General features: G+C 36.4%; 1 protein-coding gene across 4 annotated transcripts; it reads left to right on the top strand.

Annotated features, from left to right (window-relative positions):
• Positions 1 to 3,520: 3,520 nt before the first annotated feature.
• On the top strand, positions 3,521 to 13,922 carry LOC103967080 (ubiquitin carboxyl-terminal hydrolase 8). Of its 4 annotated transcripts, none has more exons than XR_007254148.1 (14): positions 3,521 to 3,767; positions 4,054 to 4,305; positions 5,231 to 5,372; positions 6,405 to 6,464; positions 6,543 to 6,635; positions 6,831 to 7,175; positions 7,313 to 7,453; positions 7,545 to 7,715; positions 7,827 to 8,084; positions 8,225 to 8,373; positions 11,144 to 11,697; positions 12,408 to 12,497; positions 12,629 to 12,681; positions 13,409 to 13,494. XR_007254148.1 is itself a non-coding variant. In XM_048573391.1 (14 exons), exons 1-13 carry the CDS (start codon positions 3,676 to 3,678, stop codon positions 12,630 to 12,632), a joined length of 2,343 nt encoding a protein of 780 aa, XP_048429348.1. In that variant the 5' UTR covers positions 3,523 to 3,675; the 3' UTR covers positions 12,633 to 12,681; positions 13,409 to 13,494. The 4 variants fall into 4 exon arrangements, 3 of the variants coding, with proteins under 3 accessions (XP_048429349.1, XP_048429348.1, XP_009378600.2); XM_048573391.1 differs by having other exon boundaries at positions 3,523 to 3,767; positions 11,144 to 11,689; XM_009380325.2 differs by having other exon boundaries at positions 3,525 to 3,767; positions 11,144 to 11,689; positions 12,408 to 12,681; positions 13,409 to 13,922.
• The last annotated feature ends 5,341 nt before the right edge of the window (positions 13,923 to 19,263 follow it).

Consider the following 19,263-nt stretch of genomic DNA (forward strand, 5'->3'; position numbering starts at 1 on the left):
TACATTCAAAATGTTGTTTTAATTGATTAAATGCGAATTAGTGAGTGGTGACTATGGTTAAGTGTTTGCTTAAGTGTAAAGAGAGCTAAAATCTGTGGGAGTAGTGATTTTTAATATGTCATGTGCATTGGAAATCCCTGAGACAAATGTTGGAAGGTCTAGATTGTGTTTTGTTTGTTTTGTTTTGCTCGAGGACTAGCAAAAGCTAAGTGTGGGGGAATTTGATAGGAGCATATTTATGCGACTTCGTTAGTTTAATTCCTTGCATTTAGTGAGTTAGTTTCTATTTATTATAGTAATTTAAGCTATTTTCGTGTGTTTGTAGGTCCAAAGGGCTAAAGTAGCAAGAAAGTGCAATTTGAAGCATTTTGGAGCAGTTTTGAGCTTAGAATGGATAGCACATGCTTGGAGTAAGGTGGATGAAAGAAATTGAAGTTCAAGAAGGGCTAGGAATATGCTAAAGGGATGAAAGAAATTAATTCAAGACTTGGAAGAAAAGGAATCAGTTACAAAGAAGGAAACATGAGTCAAACTACCTTATTTTGACTTAGTCAATCCTAATATTTTCCTACTTATGTTCCAGCTACCAAAGAGATTCCTAAATATATTGGGACACTTAAATATATGTTCTAGAAGGCCTAATCCTAGTCTAAGAGGGGTTGCCGCATCACTATCCCTTTCTTTCCCTTCCTTGTTATGCAAGGAGATCCCTTTCCCTTTCCCAATTCCTTGACGCACCCTTATTCCCTTTTCTCTCTTGGATTCTGACTTTAATTACCCTTTTTCCTTGAGGATTTGGGGTCCAAATCTTTCCCAAAACATTTAATTAAAGCCATGATCTTTTTCCTAAAAATATATAGAACCCTTTCCACATCCATTCACTTCACCATCCAACCTATCCATCCATCCATCCATCCCACACCAGATTTCGCACCACCTATCCATAATACACCACAACCACCTAGTGCCGCAACTTTTCAAGGAGAAAGGAGAGAAGACCCCTTGGTGCCGTGCCTGCCATTCAAGATTGGATTGTTGGAACGTTTCTAGGTGTATTCAATCTTTTGTTTTTAATGTTTAATTTAAGTTTTCTTTGTTTAATTGCGAACATGAGGAGCTAAACTTGTTTTAGCTAGAGGAGACTTTGACACCATGATTATATTTGCAATATGAATTAATTACTTCCAGTTGTGATTTCATAAATCGTGAATGCAATTTACTTAACTATTTGATTAAGAACTTATTCTTGTATGTTGATTGAGGGTGCACACTTAGTTTTCATGCATGAATTTTATGCTAGAATATAAGGGAGTTTCACATAATCGTTACGAATTTATATTCACAAGTAGTGGAGGTTGCTAGTCACAATCGTGTTAAGTAAATTCCTGGCAGGAGTATCATGCTGTTCATAGTTACGAATACTTTGTCAATGCTTATGATTTTCACAAAGCTTAATGATCTTTGATTGTATCTCTATTATGCTATTCATGTAGGGAACTATTGAAGAATAATTTGGTTGCCAATGCGTATTTCATCCAATTCAATGATTTATGGAAAATTTGAGGGTTAATTAGTGCTGTTCATGGTTAATCTGGGGCGTTGAGGTTCATGGCTTATTGGAAAAGCAACTGGAAATTGATTTGTATGGAAGTGTGTCATGTGTGAAGCTTATCACCCATCAGTTCACCCAATTTTGTACCAAACTTGTTTAAGTCTTTAATTTACTTGTCTTTACTCTAAATTCGTCAAAAACTCAATCCCCTTTACTTTGTTGTGTCAAATTAGTTAGAATCTGTCCAATTTGTGTTTTTGAGTGTTTTGAGTCAAATTCAATTCAATTTTCGTCCAAAGTAAGTCCTGGTGTCTGTTTTGAGTTTTTTTATTGTTTTGTGTTGTTTTGAGTCATTTAAGTCTAGTTAAGAGTCTTAGATTCTAGTTTTCTATTTTTAAGTTTAGTTTTGTGTTTTTAAGTCAATTTAGAGTAGATTAGCAATCCCTCCTAATCCCAGCCTAGAACGATCCCTATTTACATCTTTACTACAATTGTCAACAAGAGGGTTTAATTTGAGTGCTAGTTTATATCACATCAGCTCTCAAGAATGAATTTCTTATCTGAGACTGAGTCCTTGGGAATTGCATCTTCACCTCTTTCCTGATCTATTTCAGCATGCCTCTGCTCGTACTTTTGGTACCAGTGTTCGAAGGCCTGACTTTCACGCAGAAACTCATTTCGTGTCTCCTCAAACCTCTCTTTTAGCTTCATCTGTTCCTCCTAATGAAGTATGATGGTCTTTATCACAGCCGCAGAGGACGATATTGCAGATTTTGCGAGTTCATCAGGAAGCTAAATGGTTTATTAAATGGTTTTTAATTCCAACTTTTTTTTTAATATAATTATTGGTTTATTAAATGATTTTTAATTTAAATTAAATTCTAATTAATTTAAATGATGTGGCTGTACATATCAGATGCCACATAAGGTAGCATATAGATGTGATATAAAAACATGGTAAGAATAGCATTACGGGAAATTTTATTTAAACTCATGTAACCTCTTTTTACACCTAACTTAAATTTTAAATGTTAATTGTCTATTTTACTCTACTGCATAATTATTATCAATAAACCCAGACACTATAATTAAACCCTAGCATCACCCTTTGTTTATCCTACGTCCATTCTGGCTAAAACCCTAATAGTTCTGATAGAGAAAAACAAGCTTTATTATTGATGGATAGTGATTTTGAAGTTTTGAATCCTCCAACTAAGGTATGACTTGATTTATGGATATTTTGTTTGTTTGCTTCTTCTTTGGATTAAATTTCATACTTATTATATTATATTGTATTTGTTTTTCTCTATCGTCTATCTGCCCCCATAACACCGTTGCAAGGACTTTTGATTAGTAGTGCAAAAACATATAACTTGATTCTTGGTGCAAATAACAATTGCCCAACCTCATAAACCTTGACCACTCACTAGCAGGGTGACATGTCTCCATCCAAATCTAAAGCATCAAGATCAAATGTTTTTCTGGCAAAGTGATGGACTGAATTGGAGCTTGCATCGCATTCTCTGGCAAATTCACATTTATGGAAGGATCTCTTGGATCCCAAGTCTATGGATGGGTTTGGTAGCAGACAAAAAAAAAATCATGGAAATACTAGTCATATGCAATTAATTATACTGGGGCAAAGGACGCCTCTTTGAAGGAAAAAAAACATTCAGTTAGAGATGTTATTTTATAAAGGAAATGAGTGTAAAGATAACTTTACATTTTGAATTGGGTTTGAGAGGATAGTTTAGGTAATAAATTTGAGTTTAAAGAGATATTAATTCTTTAATTAAAAAAATATGAGTGAAGATAGTAAGTTAGGTGTAGAAAAAGGTTAGATTGATTCAAATAAAATTTCCCATAGCATTACTGATTAATTTATATTAAAAACCCATATATATATATATATATATATATATATATTTTCCCTCCTTATTGAATCCTCTTCACATAAAAAAGCTCCATTTGTTTCTCTGCAAATCCGCCTTTCTGCATCTCTCTCTCTCTCTCTCTCTCTCTCTCTCTCTGATGATCTGCATTTTCCGAACCTGGTTTCGAACTCGTTCCTAACTCGCTCATTCTCTCTTTCTATATAAATAACATACACAAATAGAAAGTGAATGGAGGGCGTTGCTCTCTCTGATGATCTCTCCGATTCCACTCAGCGTTCCGACTGGCACAGCGACCAGAGAGTCTACTTCATTCCCTACAGGTCTAGCTCCTTCGCCTCTCGATTTCGTTTGCGTTTTTCACTTCCCACACCACTGCATTCACCAATCCAAGCTGGTTTTTTTTTTTTTCCATCAAATATTGTATGCATTTTAGTTTATGGGAATTTTCCAGAATTAGAAATACTTAGGTTAGATTAGGAATTTGAATTTTAGAATTTTGTTGTTGTTAGTATTGTTTTTTTCGAATTCTAGATTTGGGAGTGTCTGAATCGTAGGGTTGTGATTGGATTTATGCATGGAATGTTCATATGTGAATTGGGTTTTCAGTTGGTGGAGAGATGCACAGGAATCGGTTTTGGGCGATTCGGATGGGAGGAGAGGGATTTTGTACGTGACGTCTCAGGCTTCTTCCTATGCTGGCCCTATGAAGCTTATCAACAACATTTTCAACTCAGATCTTGTGTTCAATCTCAGGAGAGAGAATGATAGTGTACAGAGTGGTGAAAATGTCGAAGTCGGTGTCTCAGGTCGAGACTACGCATTGGTGCCCGGAGAAATGTGGGTTCAGGCACTCAGATGGTGAGTTCTTTTTAGATTAGCTTTTTTTGCCATTTTTATGACATGGGCTGTTTTGAATATGATTGGAATGAAACAAGAGCCAGGTAGTAATGAGAAGTACTCTGTTAATCCAATGTGGTCCTTTTTCCCCCAGAATGATCTGTGTTTGATGTTGCTACTTTTGCTTTAAATGCTTTTTAGTCACATGAATAGCTGGCAGTACAGTCCTGTGCCCAAACTTGATTATTGTCATACATTTTACGTGACGTTCACAAGCGTTTGTGGCCCTGTAATGGTATCTCACATTCAAGTGGTGTTTTGTTGTCTTATATTGAAATGCATTGATGTGAGTTGTTAATTTTTATTTCCATGAATGCTGCAAGGAATGTTTTGCAGGTGTTTAACTGCTTAAATTTTTACCCTTGATTTGATTCTACTTCTAGATTAGGCAGTTGAAATTTTAACCCTAACCTTCGAAGAGAAAGAAATTCTGAAAAAGATTGATAGTTCTTTGACTAGACTGCAGCAACTTAATTCCTTTAACGTTATCCTCATTCCAATTATGCAGTGTGAAAATACTCCCCATCTGTTAATAATTTGAGAACAGTTAATGCTTGCTCTTGCATTAACACTCGAAAAGCAAACCTTTTGAGCTCTCCGAGGTATGTATAATGGAATTTTGCATATTTCAAAATGACTAAACCCCCTCTAAATGTTAAGGCAGTCATAATAGTTATATTGTTTGCAATTAGTATTTCCAATTAACCACATTGTTGATCTCAGAGTCCTGTGGTAAGGAATCAATTTGGTATTTTTGTAACTCATGGAATACTGTAAACGCAATGCATTTCCCTCAGTCTGAAAATCAAGGCATACTATTAAATTTTAGGGGATACACATAATTTGTTGAGTATCTTAGCACTCTCCGACTGTTGTCTACATGTAGGCATAGTGATTCTAAAGTTGTGGTGAAGGACGGTAGGAGTTTTTCAGCTGCGGAAGATGACATCACCGATGTCTATCCACTGCAACTCAGACTTTTTGTTTCACGAGAAACAAATTCATTGGGAGTAAAGGTTACAAAAAAGGTCAGTATATGTACTTAATGTCTTGTTTCTGTTTTTTATGTTCAGGTTTTTATTTTGTTTATTTATAGCCTTGGATTCTTAATGTTTGGATGACTAAGATTTGAACTTCTAACGATGATAGGTTTGTGTGAACAATGTGCATGTGGGCCATCTTTTGGAAAAGTTTTAAGCATGAAAATAATGTCACAAACATACATTTTAGCTAGAAAAGTCTGCAACATCAGTTTACTAGCTGTGTTACAGTATAGATAACTTTTTTCTCCCCCAAAAAGTACACAGTTAATGATGCAAGACATCATAAAAAAATTTCTTCCATTTTGGATGGATTCCCACTTTCAATTTATGCATCTCTCACGCTTTTCATCTTTCCCATAATTTTCTTTTAACTTACAAATGAAAAATATTGATATATGAAATTGATTTATTGCTGAACTTACTATCATATATATGCTTTTAAACCGTTATTCAACAATGTGTTTCTAACTTGTGATGAATTTTTTTACTTTGACTTGCACTGCTGTGTGAACAAGTAAAGGATGGAAGAGTATTTGTAATTATGAGTTCGTTGGGCTGCACCTTTTCTTTATATTCTTTTGGTGAACGACCTACGTATTATGAGAATCACATATATTCCCACATTGCGTGGTAGTATATAATGTCTTGAGCCTCTCCACCCGTTGCCAATTGGTTTTGAGTTGGATGCTTTGATTCTCTCATGGTATCAAAGGATGCCATATATGTGTCAGGCCCAAGGGCTTCATCTACTTGCCACAGCACCCAATATAGGTTGTCCACATGTTTGGCTCAAGGTGAGTGGGCACATCGAGAGAATCTCACATTGGGAATTTAAACCCTTTCAAAGTAGTATAAAGTGTTTTCAGCTTCTCATCCATTGCCAATTGGTTTTGGGTTATATGCTCTATTTTTTTACATGCAAAATATAATCTGCTGATTCTGATTATTGCGGGATTCCATTGTCTTCCACATCTTAAATTGATGTTCTATTATTTCACTTGTGCATTTCTCTTGTAGGATAATCCAGTCGAGTTCTTCAAGAGAGCCTGCAAAATCTTTAGTGTGGAGTCTGAGATGGTAGTTAAGTTCATTATTTAAATGTGTTCTGTTATCAGGATAAAGTGGATGGCTTTCTAACCTCTGTTATTGCACCAGTTACGCATCTGGGACTTTTCGGGGCTGACAAACTTATATTTTATAAATGAAAGAGCCAAGTCTCCTAGAGACTTTCAACGGCAGTCAGATGAGGTAAGTGGCAGCTTGATACAATACATTTGTTAAAACTTAATTCATACTCATCAATTGTTGCTGCACTGCATACTCCAGAATCTGTTTCATGTTTCTCAAATTGATTACTATTCTTGCTGTCTTCTCATTTTTTTATTTTTATCATTTTGGTGCACAATATCTCATGGATGTAATTTTATGTATGATTTTGTCCAGATACTGTTGGAGTTGCAAGTTTATGGGTTGTCAGATTCCTTTAAGTGCAGGGAAAGGAAAAAAGATGAGATAGCCACGCAACATTCTACCCTCGCAAATTCCCGTTCTGGTGCTTCAGTTATGATGAATGGTTCTGCTGGAGTCACAAATTCTAACTTCATCCGTTCATTATGGGGAAGCTCTTGTGAAACCGGTTCTTTAGGATTGACAGGATTACAGAACCTTGGAAATACTTGTTTCATGAATAGTTCCATCCAGTGTTTAGCGCACACTCCAAAGCTTGTTGACTATTTTCTTGGAGATTATGGTAGAGAAATAAATCCAGACAATCCGTTGGGCATGAATGTATGTCATCTTTCGATGCACTCTTCATAATTCATGACCTGATGTTGTGCGATGAATGTGTTAGTGAGATATTCCTCACTTTATCAAGTATATCTATGTTTTTTTACTGTATTTTAACTTTATGTACTCTTTGTTAGGGGGAGATTGCTTTAGCTTTTGGAGATCTGTTAAGGAAGTTATGGGCCCCTGGAGCAACTCCAGTAGCCCCAAGGCTGTTTAAGTCAAAACTTTCTCGATTTGCTCCACAGTTTAATGGATTTAATCAACATGATTCCCAAGTTAGTGGCATTTCTTGTTTCCAGAATTGCTTTCGTTTGCATTCAACATTTACAAGGAGTTTTCATTTATCATACCATACTATTGTCATAGGAGCTCCTGGCTTTTTTGCTGGATGGACTTCATGAAGATCTTAATCGTGTAAAATGCAAGCCTTATGTAGAAGTCAAGGATAGTGATGGTCGATCAGATGAAGAGGTAGCTGATGAATATTGGGAAAATCATTTAGCCCGCAATGACTCAATAATTGTTGATGTGTGCCAAGTGAGCATCTTTCTCAGATTTGTCTTTTTCTTCCACTCTTTGCCGAATAAAAATCTGAACAGGAATGCAAATTGCTTACTTTTGTGATGCACATGATGATGAGCCTTGCAGGGTCAATACAAATCAACATTAGTTTGCCCTGTTTGCAAAAAGGTCTCTGTTACATTTGATCCATTTATGTACCTCTCGCTTCCATTGCCTTCAACAATGATGCGGACAATGACTTTATCAGTTGTCAATACTGATGGGCATTCTCAACCATCTCAATATACCATTACTGTACCCAAGCATGGAAAACTAGAAGATCTCATCCAGGGTTTAAGTGTTGCATGCTCATTGGGGATTGATGAAACCTTTTTGGTAGCCGAGGTATTTTTCAGTATTAGAATATCTGATAGGAGTTCCTTGTATGGTGGTGATATTGGATGATACACACACAAAAGTACAATATATATACACTTGTCCTTTTGTCCATATGTTGATCTCTGAAGCTATATAGTTCTGTGCAGATATACAACAATCGCATTATACGCTATCTTGAGGAACCAACTGATTCATTATCTTTAATTAGAGATCAAGACAAGCTAGTTGCTTATCGGTCGATGAAAGATGTTGAGCAAGTCCCTTTGGTTGTGTTCATGCATCAGCTGATGGAGGAGTAAGTATTATCTTTATTTTGAATCTTATTTTATTGTAATATTATGTATGCAAGTTTCAGACTTAGGGCGTAAGAAGGGGTGCTGTGAAGGACTTCTTTTATACTATACCTCAATCATAAATTCATAATGGATGATAACCTGTGTCAGTAATTTAAATGTATGGGTAATCACCTGTGTAAATAAATGTAAATTAAAAAAATAAAGTAACATGTTCTATAATCCAATTATATATATTATATTCCAAACTTGTTTATGAAATTTTAGTTGCCTACTAGGTTCACCTTCGCACAGAGCTTCCATATGATTTCTTTTGAGAATCACAGTAATTTTAGACCAACTACAAGGTCGACCAAACCACATTCATTGCATGGATGTGAATGGCTTTTGCCGTCTCTGTTATAGTTTGTGGTCCTTACTGTTTGTCCTTTTAAGATAAATCTTAGAACCGTGAACATTTTGATCTGTGAGAATTTTCTTCAGACGTATGTGTAGTTGTTCATGCAAATGAGGCTAGAGTAATCCATTTAGACACCGTCAGGTAAGATTATAAAAGAGGTAGTCATCAATTTCCCCCCTGAACTTGTGAACATTAGCCAATTTCCCCCCTCAACTTTAATTTTGGCCAATTTCCCCCCTCAACTCTCATAATTAGTCAATTTCCCCCCTCAACTTTAATTTAGCCAATTTCCCCCCTCAACTCTTATAATTAGTCAATTTGCACCCTACTGTTAATTTCTTAATTTGATCATAATTAAACAAGTGTGTGTAAGAAACTAAATAAGATGTATGTTAATCATGTTCCTATATCTTTATCCTATTACAAATAGATTAAAATTTAGAATTTTACAATTTATCATAGATAGTATTATTAGTCATAATAAATCAGTATGGAGTAATTTTATTTGATTTTTGACTATACAAAATTGATAACAAAAAGGATTGATGTGTAAATTTTTGTATGTGAATACAATTTTCTTTATAAAAGTGAAAGCTAAGTTCAAGTAAATTGCAGAGAATCGAGCTTTAGTGAAAAATGGCTAATCTATTCATAATTTTTGACTCCTTATTAAGAATAACCCATTTTATTGAAATAGGTCTGAACCATGAGTTTAGGATTATTATTTCTTTTTTTTATTATTTCTTCTTCTACATGCTTTAAACCCGATTCATAACTTTTTCTTATAATCAACCCATATCACATACTAACTATATTATGTTTTTGTACATTTTAACCTATATTATGCGGGTGAGTTTATGTTAATTTTAGTACTTTGTTGGAAGTTATTAGAAAGATTGAAAATTAAGAAAGAATAGATGGAAAATAAAAAAAAAAAATTAACAATAGGGTGCAAATTGACTAATTTTGAGAGTTGAGGGGGGAAATTGACTAATTATGAGAGTTGAGAGGGGAAATTGGCCAAAATTAAAGTTGAGGGGGGAAATTGGCCAATGGTCACAAGTTCAGGGGGGAAATTGATGAATACGTCATTATAAAAACAACAGAGACTTCTTGACATCAGCAATGATATTGACATGCTACAACAATCTTAAGCTCTCCTAATGTTTGATCGCAACCTGATATTCTTATTGACTTGGGGAACAGATACAATCTGAAATCCAAGCTCTTAGTAGACTTGAATCTGGGGTTTGCATGTAACCTGTTGGGCTGCTCATGGCTTGGACCGGGTTTTTTGTAGAAGCAAACCGGATTCACCTCTTCAGGTTGCATGGTCTGTGGCCCAATGATAACGATACACATTGGAAAATGAACCTGCCCATTCATTAATTTGGAGGATGGCAATGTGTTTAGAACAGTTCAGAAAGGGTACTTCTGAATTGAGGGCTCAGTCAGATGAAAGAGGAAGGAAAGTGGAGGCTAAGAATCGAGAGGGGGATGTGAGGCTGTGACCATGAGAGGGGGTGATGTCCCTGTGGTTTAAAGTGTGGCGGTGCAAGAGATTTGAGGTGGCAGATGGGTCGGAGCCTTGGAGGAGGGCATATTCAAAGAGGCTGCTGGAGAGATTAGAGACGGATTTGCTGTCTTTTTTGTTGGTAATCAGTAAAATAGAAAATAACCGCCAGGAGACTGTCCAGATAGTAATATCAGTATGATGTAAAAAATGTGTGTGTGTGTTTTTTTTTTTCGGTTTATTAGTGTTGCCTTAAAAATCCAAACCCAAGGCTGAATTGACCTCATCTGGTTCCCCAAGAAAGACTGATATGATCAGACCGGTCTAGTCAGGTTGCAGTTTCCGTAGCTTGTTGAACACCTCTAACGGCTAGTTTTCACCTACAAAACTAAGTTTACTTTGTTGTTAAAAATAAGCCATTGAGTACTATAATATGTTTTTTCTTTATGTTATTCCCTACGAATGACTTAATTTTATATGAAAGTTGAGTCACCATATAACAATGTGTCGAATCTGGAAGACCAGAAAATTTAGTGGCTCGTTGGAACAGAGTAGGTCACCATATTAGAACCAACCAGCCACTAAATTTTTAGCCAAAGCAATATGGGTGTGTGTTCATCTTTTACACCTATCATTTTGAGCCCTATAAGTCATTAAGACAAATAAATATGCACTCTGATATGTTCTTTTCTCAGATTATTCATGATCTCTTTGATACTCGCAATTATTTCCATAACAGCTCCCTCAACCATCTTATTTCCATAACACACAGATCTTTTATTTCACATTTCAATATGAATTTTTATTGTTCTTGTGACGTTGTCTGCCCTCAACCATCTTATTTCTTCTATATTGTCAGGCAGCACGTGCATGGGAAACTGACCTCTAGCTTTGGAGTTCCTTTTGTATCAAGACTACCCAATTCTGCTAGCGGATCCGATATATGCAATTTATACTTAAAATTACTAAAGCCATTTCAAACACCCGCAAAAGATTCCCAAGAATGTTTTGATAGTTCAAGGGGCACCATTCTTGAAGAAGTCTCTAGAACAGAGGATTCCATACCTCCTGTTATAGACGGCGGTGTGAACCCCAGTAATGGAAATGGGGCTGACTCACCCTTTGATTCTGAATTTAAATTTTACATAACAGATGAAAAGGGAATTTCCAAGGATAAAAAGATACTAATGAAGGAGATAGTGGAGAGGGAAGAGACTAAGCGGTTGAATGTTCTTGTATGTTGGCCAAAAAAATACATCAAACAATATGACACTCGCCTTCTTAGCTCATTGCCAGAGGTTTTCAAGACTGGCCTCTTTGCAAAAAAACCTCAAGAGTCTGTTTCTCTGTATAAGTGCCTTGAAGCATTCTTGAAGGAAGAGCCTCTTGGACCAGAAGACATGTGGTCAGTGGGTACATCTTGAGCCTTTTATTTTTGGCTTTAAAAGCATTTGTGTATACCTAGCAGTTGGAAGAGCTGAAATATATTGATATCTGAGGGTGTATTCACTTGCTTTTTGGTATAGCCAAAGAGCATGTGGTATGCTCTGTGAAATTGTTATTTGTTTTACTCATTCCATTACTTTTGACCTCAAATTTGGTATGAGATCTGATTTTTTCTATAGTTTATTTATTTATTCATCATTTATTTGTGGATTAGGATTTAAAGCTCTTCTGTCTGATTTACAGTCATTATTATTGCTTATGCAAATACATTTTAAGGTTGCATGTGAGGTCATTGACTTTTTTATTACAAAATTTTGACTTCTTCACTTGTCCATCATGTTTGTTCGAATGAATTTTCTATAAATAGTTCCTTACATATGTTAAATCAGTAATTTTTATGTCTATCACTGTTATCACAACACCCTCATCTACTTATCGAATATTGGTAATTGATCTTATAATGCTCAAAATAGTGGTCTTTCAAGCGTTACTTGTTATTTTTGCTCAGTTTTCAGAATCGACACACTCAGAAAGTAAATAAAGTATATTGTCATGGTTATGAAGTCGAACAGTGTATTTGGAGTTTTACACAACCTCTTATCCTTTTATTAGTTATTAGATTGTGAGAACTTGCTGTCAAGGTATTTCTAATGTTAGTACTGTTATTACTATTTTAGGTATTGTCCTGCCTGCAAAAAACACTGTCAAGCCAGCAAGAAGTTGGATCTATGGAGACTGCCGGAGATCTTGGTCATTCATTTGAAGAGGTTCTCATATAGTCGGTTTTTTAAGAACAAGCTAGAGACATATGTTGACTTCCCTATTGACGATCTTGAGTTGTCAACATATATTGCCCACAAGAGTGACCAGTTATGTAATCGTTACATGCTCTATGCAGTTAGTAATCACTTTGGAAGCATGGGAGGCGGTCATTATACTGCATTTGTCCACGTAAGTGGCAGTTTCTTGCTCAATTTTTATTTGAGTTACTATTTTCTTATTTTCTACTCTTTAATCTGATGAACTTCCCATATACTATATTTTTAGTTATTTTCTTGACTCAATATTTCTCTGTTTCAAACACAACGAATAAAAGCAAAAACGTTTCTACTTCGAACTCTTATATTATTAGTTCACTTGGTCTAGTAATACTATTATCCATTTGCCAAATAAATCTAGCACGATGCAAGCCCTTAGCTGGCTTAGGCTCCCTGGAACTAGGTCCTAGTTCTAGTTCCACCATTTTCAGAGTGGTTCTTTCGTGGTGCACTAAGGAAATTAGGCTTCAATCTTTTGTAGCCTACTCTAGAAATCTCACAAAGGGTGTGCCCACTCTTTGATCTTAGTCCCACATTAGTGAAGTGTCAGGGATGGAGTTTGCATGGTTTCGTTGCGCCTCTGCAGCTAAGAGTTGATACACTTGGGGGTTCAAAACCTTTGTAACCTCTCTGATCTCCCATTGCTGTAGATTATTGCATTGGAATCTCCACTATGTTACATAAATAATTTGAAAGCATGCAATAAATATAGTTTTGTACCTGACATTGTGTGTAATTTGTAGTTAAGTTGAGGCATAGACTCCTATTATTTCCCTCTTTTGTATGGTATAATTAAATGTGTACATTAACTTATGTTGGTTGACACAGAGCGGTTTAACTGTATTATTTTTCTTATGTAGCATGGGGGTGATCGGTGGTATGACTTCGATGATAGCCATGTCAAACCTATCAGTCAGGACAAGATAAAGTCTTCATCTGCTTATGTTCTTTTCTACAGAAGAGTTGTGGAAGTGTGATATCAGAGTAGAGACACATCTTTGAAATCCCATTTGAAGATCAATCTTGTGGAATATATATAGTTTTTCACCTAAGTCCTAGGACTAACCACAGAAAATGCCATTCTTTTGCCTTCGGCATCGATTAGTTCAGAAATTTCCAGCATGGATAAAAACGAGGGAAGTTCTTATGCTTAGAGGACGTGCTGAAGATGATTGTAACATAGCAGCAAATTGAAGGGATGAGCGACCATACCGAGGATGCTATGTGAAGTCATAACCATCCATGAAGAGACCTTTACTACCCGACTAGAGAGATTTCTGAAAGGATCTGCTCTATGAAAGTGTAATTTTTGCTTTTAGATATTGCTGACGAGATTGGTATTAGATATTCAATGGGCAATTCATTAATTTGTAATTTTGTGTTAGCATTTTGGCGATCTTCGTTTCCCAGTCATCTTGTAACCATGGACCGCTGGAGCAAGGCACTGCACTGCCGATGACCTTGGGGTTGTGTGGCGTTAGTTCTTCCCTTGCTGCTCAAGGAAACGTCCCGGGTTGCGCTGGTGAAGTTGCCCCAAGTAGGAAGAACGAAATATGTCTTCTTTTATTTTTTATCCTTGTTCTAAAAATCCCCGACTAGGTCCCGCTCCGTCTAGGCGCTAGGCGGTTGGCCACCGCTTCAATTAATGCCTAAGAATTTGAAAATTAAGTAAGGAAGTCTAGACTTGCTGGCGCCCTTCTAAACCACCTAAGCACCCATCTAGCCTGCTCAAACTTGCCTAGACACCTGCCTAGGTCACAACTCACTTTGATAGAAAATAACTTTAATTTTGCATTTTATTTTTTTTCAATAAATTGTAAGAGGCTTGTTGAATACTTAAATGACACTTATCGTATGCTTGTTTCCCATGTTTTCATTATGTTTTAATACTTCATAATATATATGTCATTCCATTTAAGAGTTTTTGATGAAGTTATATTTATTCAAGTATAAGCATATTTATATGAAATATAATAGATTGACTTAAATCTGCCTAGACGCTAAGCTCTAGCTCGCCGTCTGACTAGTGCTTAGTGTTTTTTAAAACTTTGTTTTTTATTGGTTGGTGATGAAATTGGGCATGAAAGAACTGTCAGGTTTTTGATACCATGAAGCAAAAAATGTTCATCTAATGAAAGAACTGTCTGGTTATTTGTATAATTTTCATTTGTTTTTTCTATTAAACAAGTCCTTTTGTTATTATTTTTCAACCTTTAAGTTTCGTTAATTGCTCATTTCTGTATCTGGAGAACAACTGATTTGGCTTGGCTCGAGTATACCGTGACTTGGCTCTACGTGTCAATCAATTGTCAATGAAACGAGGGCATGCATTAATTACGCAACTTGGAGGATGCATGCATGCATGTATATAATTTTGATTAACATTGCAGGTGATTCCAAGATCTTGATACATGCAATTAACAAATAATCAAATATATTCAAGTTCCTTGCCAAATTTTATATATCGTCAAGGACATTTGTGCATTAAATTCCTAACTATACAACAAATCAAATCTTCCGAGAGGCCAACATAGCAGCAGATGATTTTGCTACATTAGGACACAACTATAGTCTAAATTGTAGGAAAAATGTTTAATCAAGATTGACTGTGACATACTCCGACTCGGAATGTCAATTAGGACTCCGAATCGAGTTGTGTTGATCGACACCAGGAAGTAGTATTATTTTCTGGAAACTATACGGGTTTTACGGCGAGTTAATCAAGATTGACTATGACACACTCCAACTCGGAATGTCAACTGAAGTATGCCATGTCATAATATCTCAACAATAATAAATGTAAGCCAAGTGTGAAACCAATCTAAAATAGTATGTCAATCGGAGTCACCTAACGTGACTTGTATGACTGGACCTGTAGCTCGTCAATCTAGGCTAGCACACGAGTTGAAGTCACCTAGTGTGACTTGTACGACAAGCTGGGTATTGTTGGAAGTATGCCCACAAAGCCACTCATTTGATGTAAAAGCTTTTGGAATACTTATTGTGTTAAACTATTATATGTTTAATAAAGGGCAAAACTTATTGTTAATCACTATTTATTGTATTATGTGTTTAAGTAATAAGGGAATCCAATGAATGTATTTAATCTAAGACAGAAGTGATCTAAGTAAGTTAGATTAATGAGACCTATCTTTTATGTTCATTCCTAAAACGTTCCTAGCCATAGGATTGCCAACTGGGCATTGACAATCCGCTAAGGTTAGCATGTGTTATGTTAACTCAAGCGTGAGTATGACTAGTCTCCAGTCATTTAGTGTTGGACACTAAGACAAACACATAGGTGCTCAAAAGGTAGAGTACACTGAACAACGATCAAAAAGGAGTTTGAGCATACATGTCATGTAAGAACTCATAAGTTGCAATATGCAAAGTAGTCCTTTGACCTGAGGCATCATAGAGTCTAATGGTTAGGTCCTTGATCTTTGATCATGTCAAAGGCATTCCATCGAGAGTGTCCACGGCATTGTTGGGGTCAAGCTATCTAGTCATGTGGGCATATGAATGCACAAAAAAAGGATCTCTAACTTTCCATGGTGGAGGGAGAATACTCTGAGATATGATTCGGGGGTCTTTGGCCAAAGCATATGAATATGACTTAGGAAGTTTGTTCCAAATCATATTCAATTGAATCATATAGAGAAGTATCACATTGGATAGTAGACATGAAACAAACTATCACTCAAACAATGTGATTAAGAGTATTGTATTAGAGAAGGACCGTATTACATTGTAATTGTAACTGGATAGGTTCTCCAACCACTTCTACTTAGCTTGGGTAGCCATTACATACTGCTAGGTGTCACTCATGGTTTGTGGAAGCCCTAAGGATTAGCAAACACTAATCTTCATCAAAGGGAGAAATATAGTTTCAATTCACAATTGATCATTAAGAGTAACAATCGCCCACTACCTTCCTAATTGGAACCTAATGGATCGTACACCGAGTAAGGATGAAAGTGAAAAAATATAAACGAGATGAATAAGCAATTAAATGGTTTAATTGAGAATGGTCAAGATTGATTAATTAATTAGTTAATTAATCTTACATAAGGTTCGTATTGGGCTTTTAAGTTGGTTTTGTGTTTCAGGGCCCAAAAGGGTTTTTGGTCCACAAGGCCCGTTGAGTTTAGGTTGTGTGACAACTAAAACTAAATGGAAATTAGCCCAATAACTAAGTAAAAAACCGGCCATAGGGTGAGTGGATGTAAACTTGGCTTAATTGCAAGTTTGCCACTCACATGTAAGGTGGTATAAAGGCAACTTTATAGCCATTCTCGCACTAGGGTTTTCTTGGGTCAAAGAAGAGAAACCTATTCTCTCTTTTCCTCTATAAAGGTCGGCCACTTAGGGGAGGGATAGCTAGCAATCTTTCTTCCTCTAAGTCATCCATTTCATCTTCACACCTCATCCTTGGTGTGGAGACTTGAAGACACCAAACCTTTGGTGTTCTTAGAGATCGTTTCCTCACATCCTCAAGGAGAAAATGAGAATCACAAGGAAGATCTAAGGAGCTAGGAGGTGACTTGAAGGCCCTCCACTTGGGTGAATCCCTTGTGTAAACAAGGATGAGCTTCAAGGGTAATGAATCTCAAAATCCTTTATTCTCTTTAATGTTGTTAAAGAGTCTGTGGTTCACCATTCACTAGGCTTTGAAAGTCATGGGTTTTAGAATTTTTTTTAATGCATGCCTACTTTAAAGTGTTATTAGTTTGCTTATGTGTTTAAATGTTCTCACATGTTCTTAGTTAGGACAAAATTTTTCCTTCAGGTATAAATATGTACGCTTAAGTGCTACGACCACGTGAAAGTTGTGCGATAAATCACTGGTCATCTACGAGTCGGAACCACCTATTGTGCTCTATACGATAGGCTGGCACCAGACTTGGATCCAAGGTGAGCGTTCGGTGCAGGAAATGAACATTCACGTGGAGGCTGGCCCTAGCCCCAGGTGAGAGCACTAATATCGAGGTGCATCCATGATGAGTTCTAAATAAATGTGTGCATACCAATGCAATACAACCTATTCAATCACATAATACTCACCTGAAGCTTACTTAAGTCTCCGCAGCATCACACAATACAATTCACAAGTGTAACAATGCAATATTTAAAATGTAACTTATTTACAACATGGCAAGTAAAGCATAGTTCCATATAAAAAAAAAAAAAACGTTTCTGGAAACCATAAAATTTATATATATATATATATATATATACTATAAAAAGGAAAAATACCCACTCACCTGAGGTCTGCACTACAATTCCCTAGCATGAATATTGAGGCATCACAAACGATTGGAGACTGCGGCCAAGTCCAATTTGGCTAGGAAATGCTTCAATTCATCTCAAACCCACCAAAACCCTAAAATTTGGGTGAGCTTCGATTCGCCAAATTTGCAACTCTGTTGTCCCCAAACTTGTTTGGGCTATGTTCCTAACCTCTAAATGAGTGCTTTGATGGTGAAGATCGTGTGTATTTCATTCGAAATTGGTGGATTGCCACCAAGAGTCCCACGGCACCGTCGCCACCGTACACCATGAAAAGGCCTCATTTGCTTCAAATTTTTGTGTGATCAACTAAGGAGGAGGGGCGTGATGATGTTTGTAGGTGATGGGGGCTCCTAATTCGTTGGAAAAATGGTGGGAATGCGTCGAATTCACTCGGGTGATCGGGTTTTGAAATGGGTCACGGGTGAAGGGGATGAGGATCAGGTTTTTCTCCTTCTCTCTTCCCTCATGTCCTTCTTTTCTTCTCCTCTCCCATTGGTTCACTCCTTTTCTCCCTTTCCTAATTGGTCTGGTTCCCCCCTCCTTTCTCTCCTTTATCTTCCATGACCACCGCCCATCTTTTCTTTCCTTTAATCTGGGCCACACATGTGGCTTTCCAGATTTTGCTTCAAAAGTCTGGAGCATTCTAGAAAATAATAAATTTACAATTTTGCCCTCAATTTCATTTGTTAATAACTCCTTCGTTATAACTAGTAGAACTGGTAGTTGATTTAGCTAGTACATGTTAGCAATGCACAGGTAGAAGCCCGTACACACTTGCGTGTTGCACTTATACTGGTAGATGCTAGCATTATTTGTTGAGTTGCTCAGGTATGACTTCTGATTGAACATGATTTCCTTAACTATATATTGTAGTAGATAGTCGTACACAGTTTTAAACTATATGAGGTTTTCCAAACTGGGGGTTAGTTTGTTTGAAATGATTTTGACTAGATAAATGTGTAGACATCGAAATTTCAGTAAAAACAAATGTTCACCAATGCATTAAAGTTTTGACGTGTCAAGGCATACATGGCATACGCCACGTGTTGTACAAATTGTACACATGGCGTGTGACTCAACAAAATAGGAAGAAATACCCTTGAAGGATTAAACAAGTTTTTCTTCTCATTTTGGGCAATGACAAGGCAAGTACATTTCAATCCATTGAGGATCAAAACAAGTTTTTCTTCTCATGTTGGGCAATGACAAGGCAAGCACACTTCAATCCATTACGGATCAAAGCAAGTTTTTCTCATTTGGGCAATGACAAAGCATACACATTTCAAGTTTAAAATGGTGTTAAGTGGGAAATTAGGCCATAAGTTAGACCACTTCAAGTTTAAAATGGTATTAAGTGGGAAATTAGGCCATAAGTTACACCACTTCAATTTCAATATTGCATTAAGTGGGAAAATTAGGCAAT

The sequence above is a fragment of a genome, unplaced genomic scaffold, assembly GCF_019419815.1.
Source record: "Pyrus x bretschneideri cultivar Hongxiangsu unplaced genomic scaffold, Pyrus_bretschneideri_v1 Contig67, whole genome shotgun sequence".
Lineage (NCBI taxonomy): Eukaryota > Viridiplantae > Streptophyta > Magnoliopsida > Rosales > Rosaceae > Pyrus > Pyrus x bretschneideri.

Coding starts and splice junctions, on each gene's coding strand:
- LOC103967080 (XM_009380325.2), top strand. CDS start 3,676: ATGGAGGGCGTTGCTCTCTCTGATGATCTCTCCGATTCCACTCAGCGT. Junction 3,768..4,053: donor GTCTACTTCATTCCCTACAG/GTCTAGCTCCTT, acceptor TTGGGTTTTCAG/TTGGTGGAGAGATGCACAGG. Junction 7,716..7,826: donor TAATTGTTGATGTGTGCCAA/GTGAGCATCTTT, acceptor TGAGCCTTGCAG/GGTCAATACAAATCAACATT.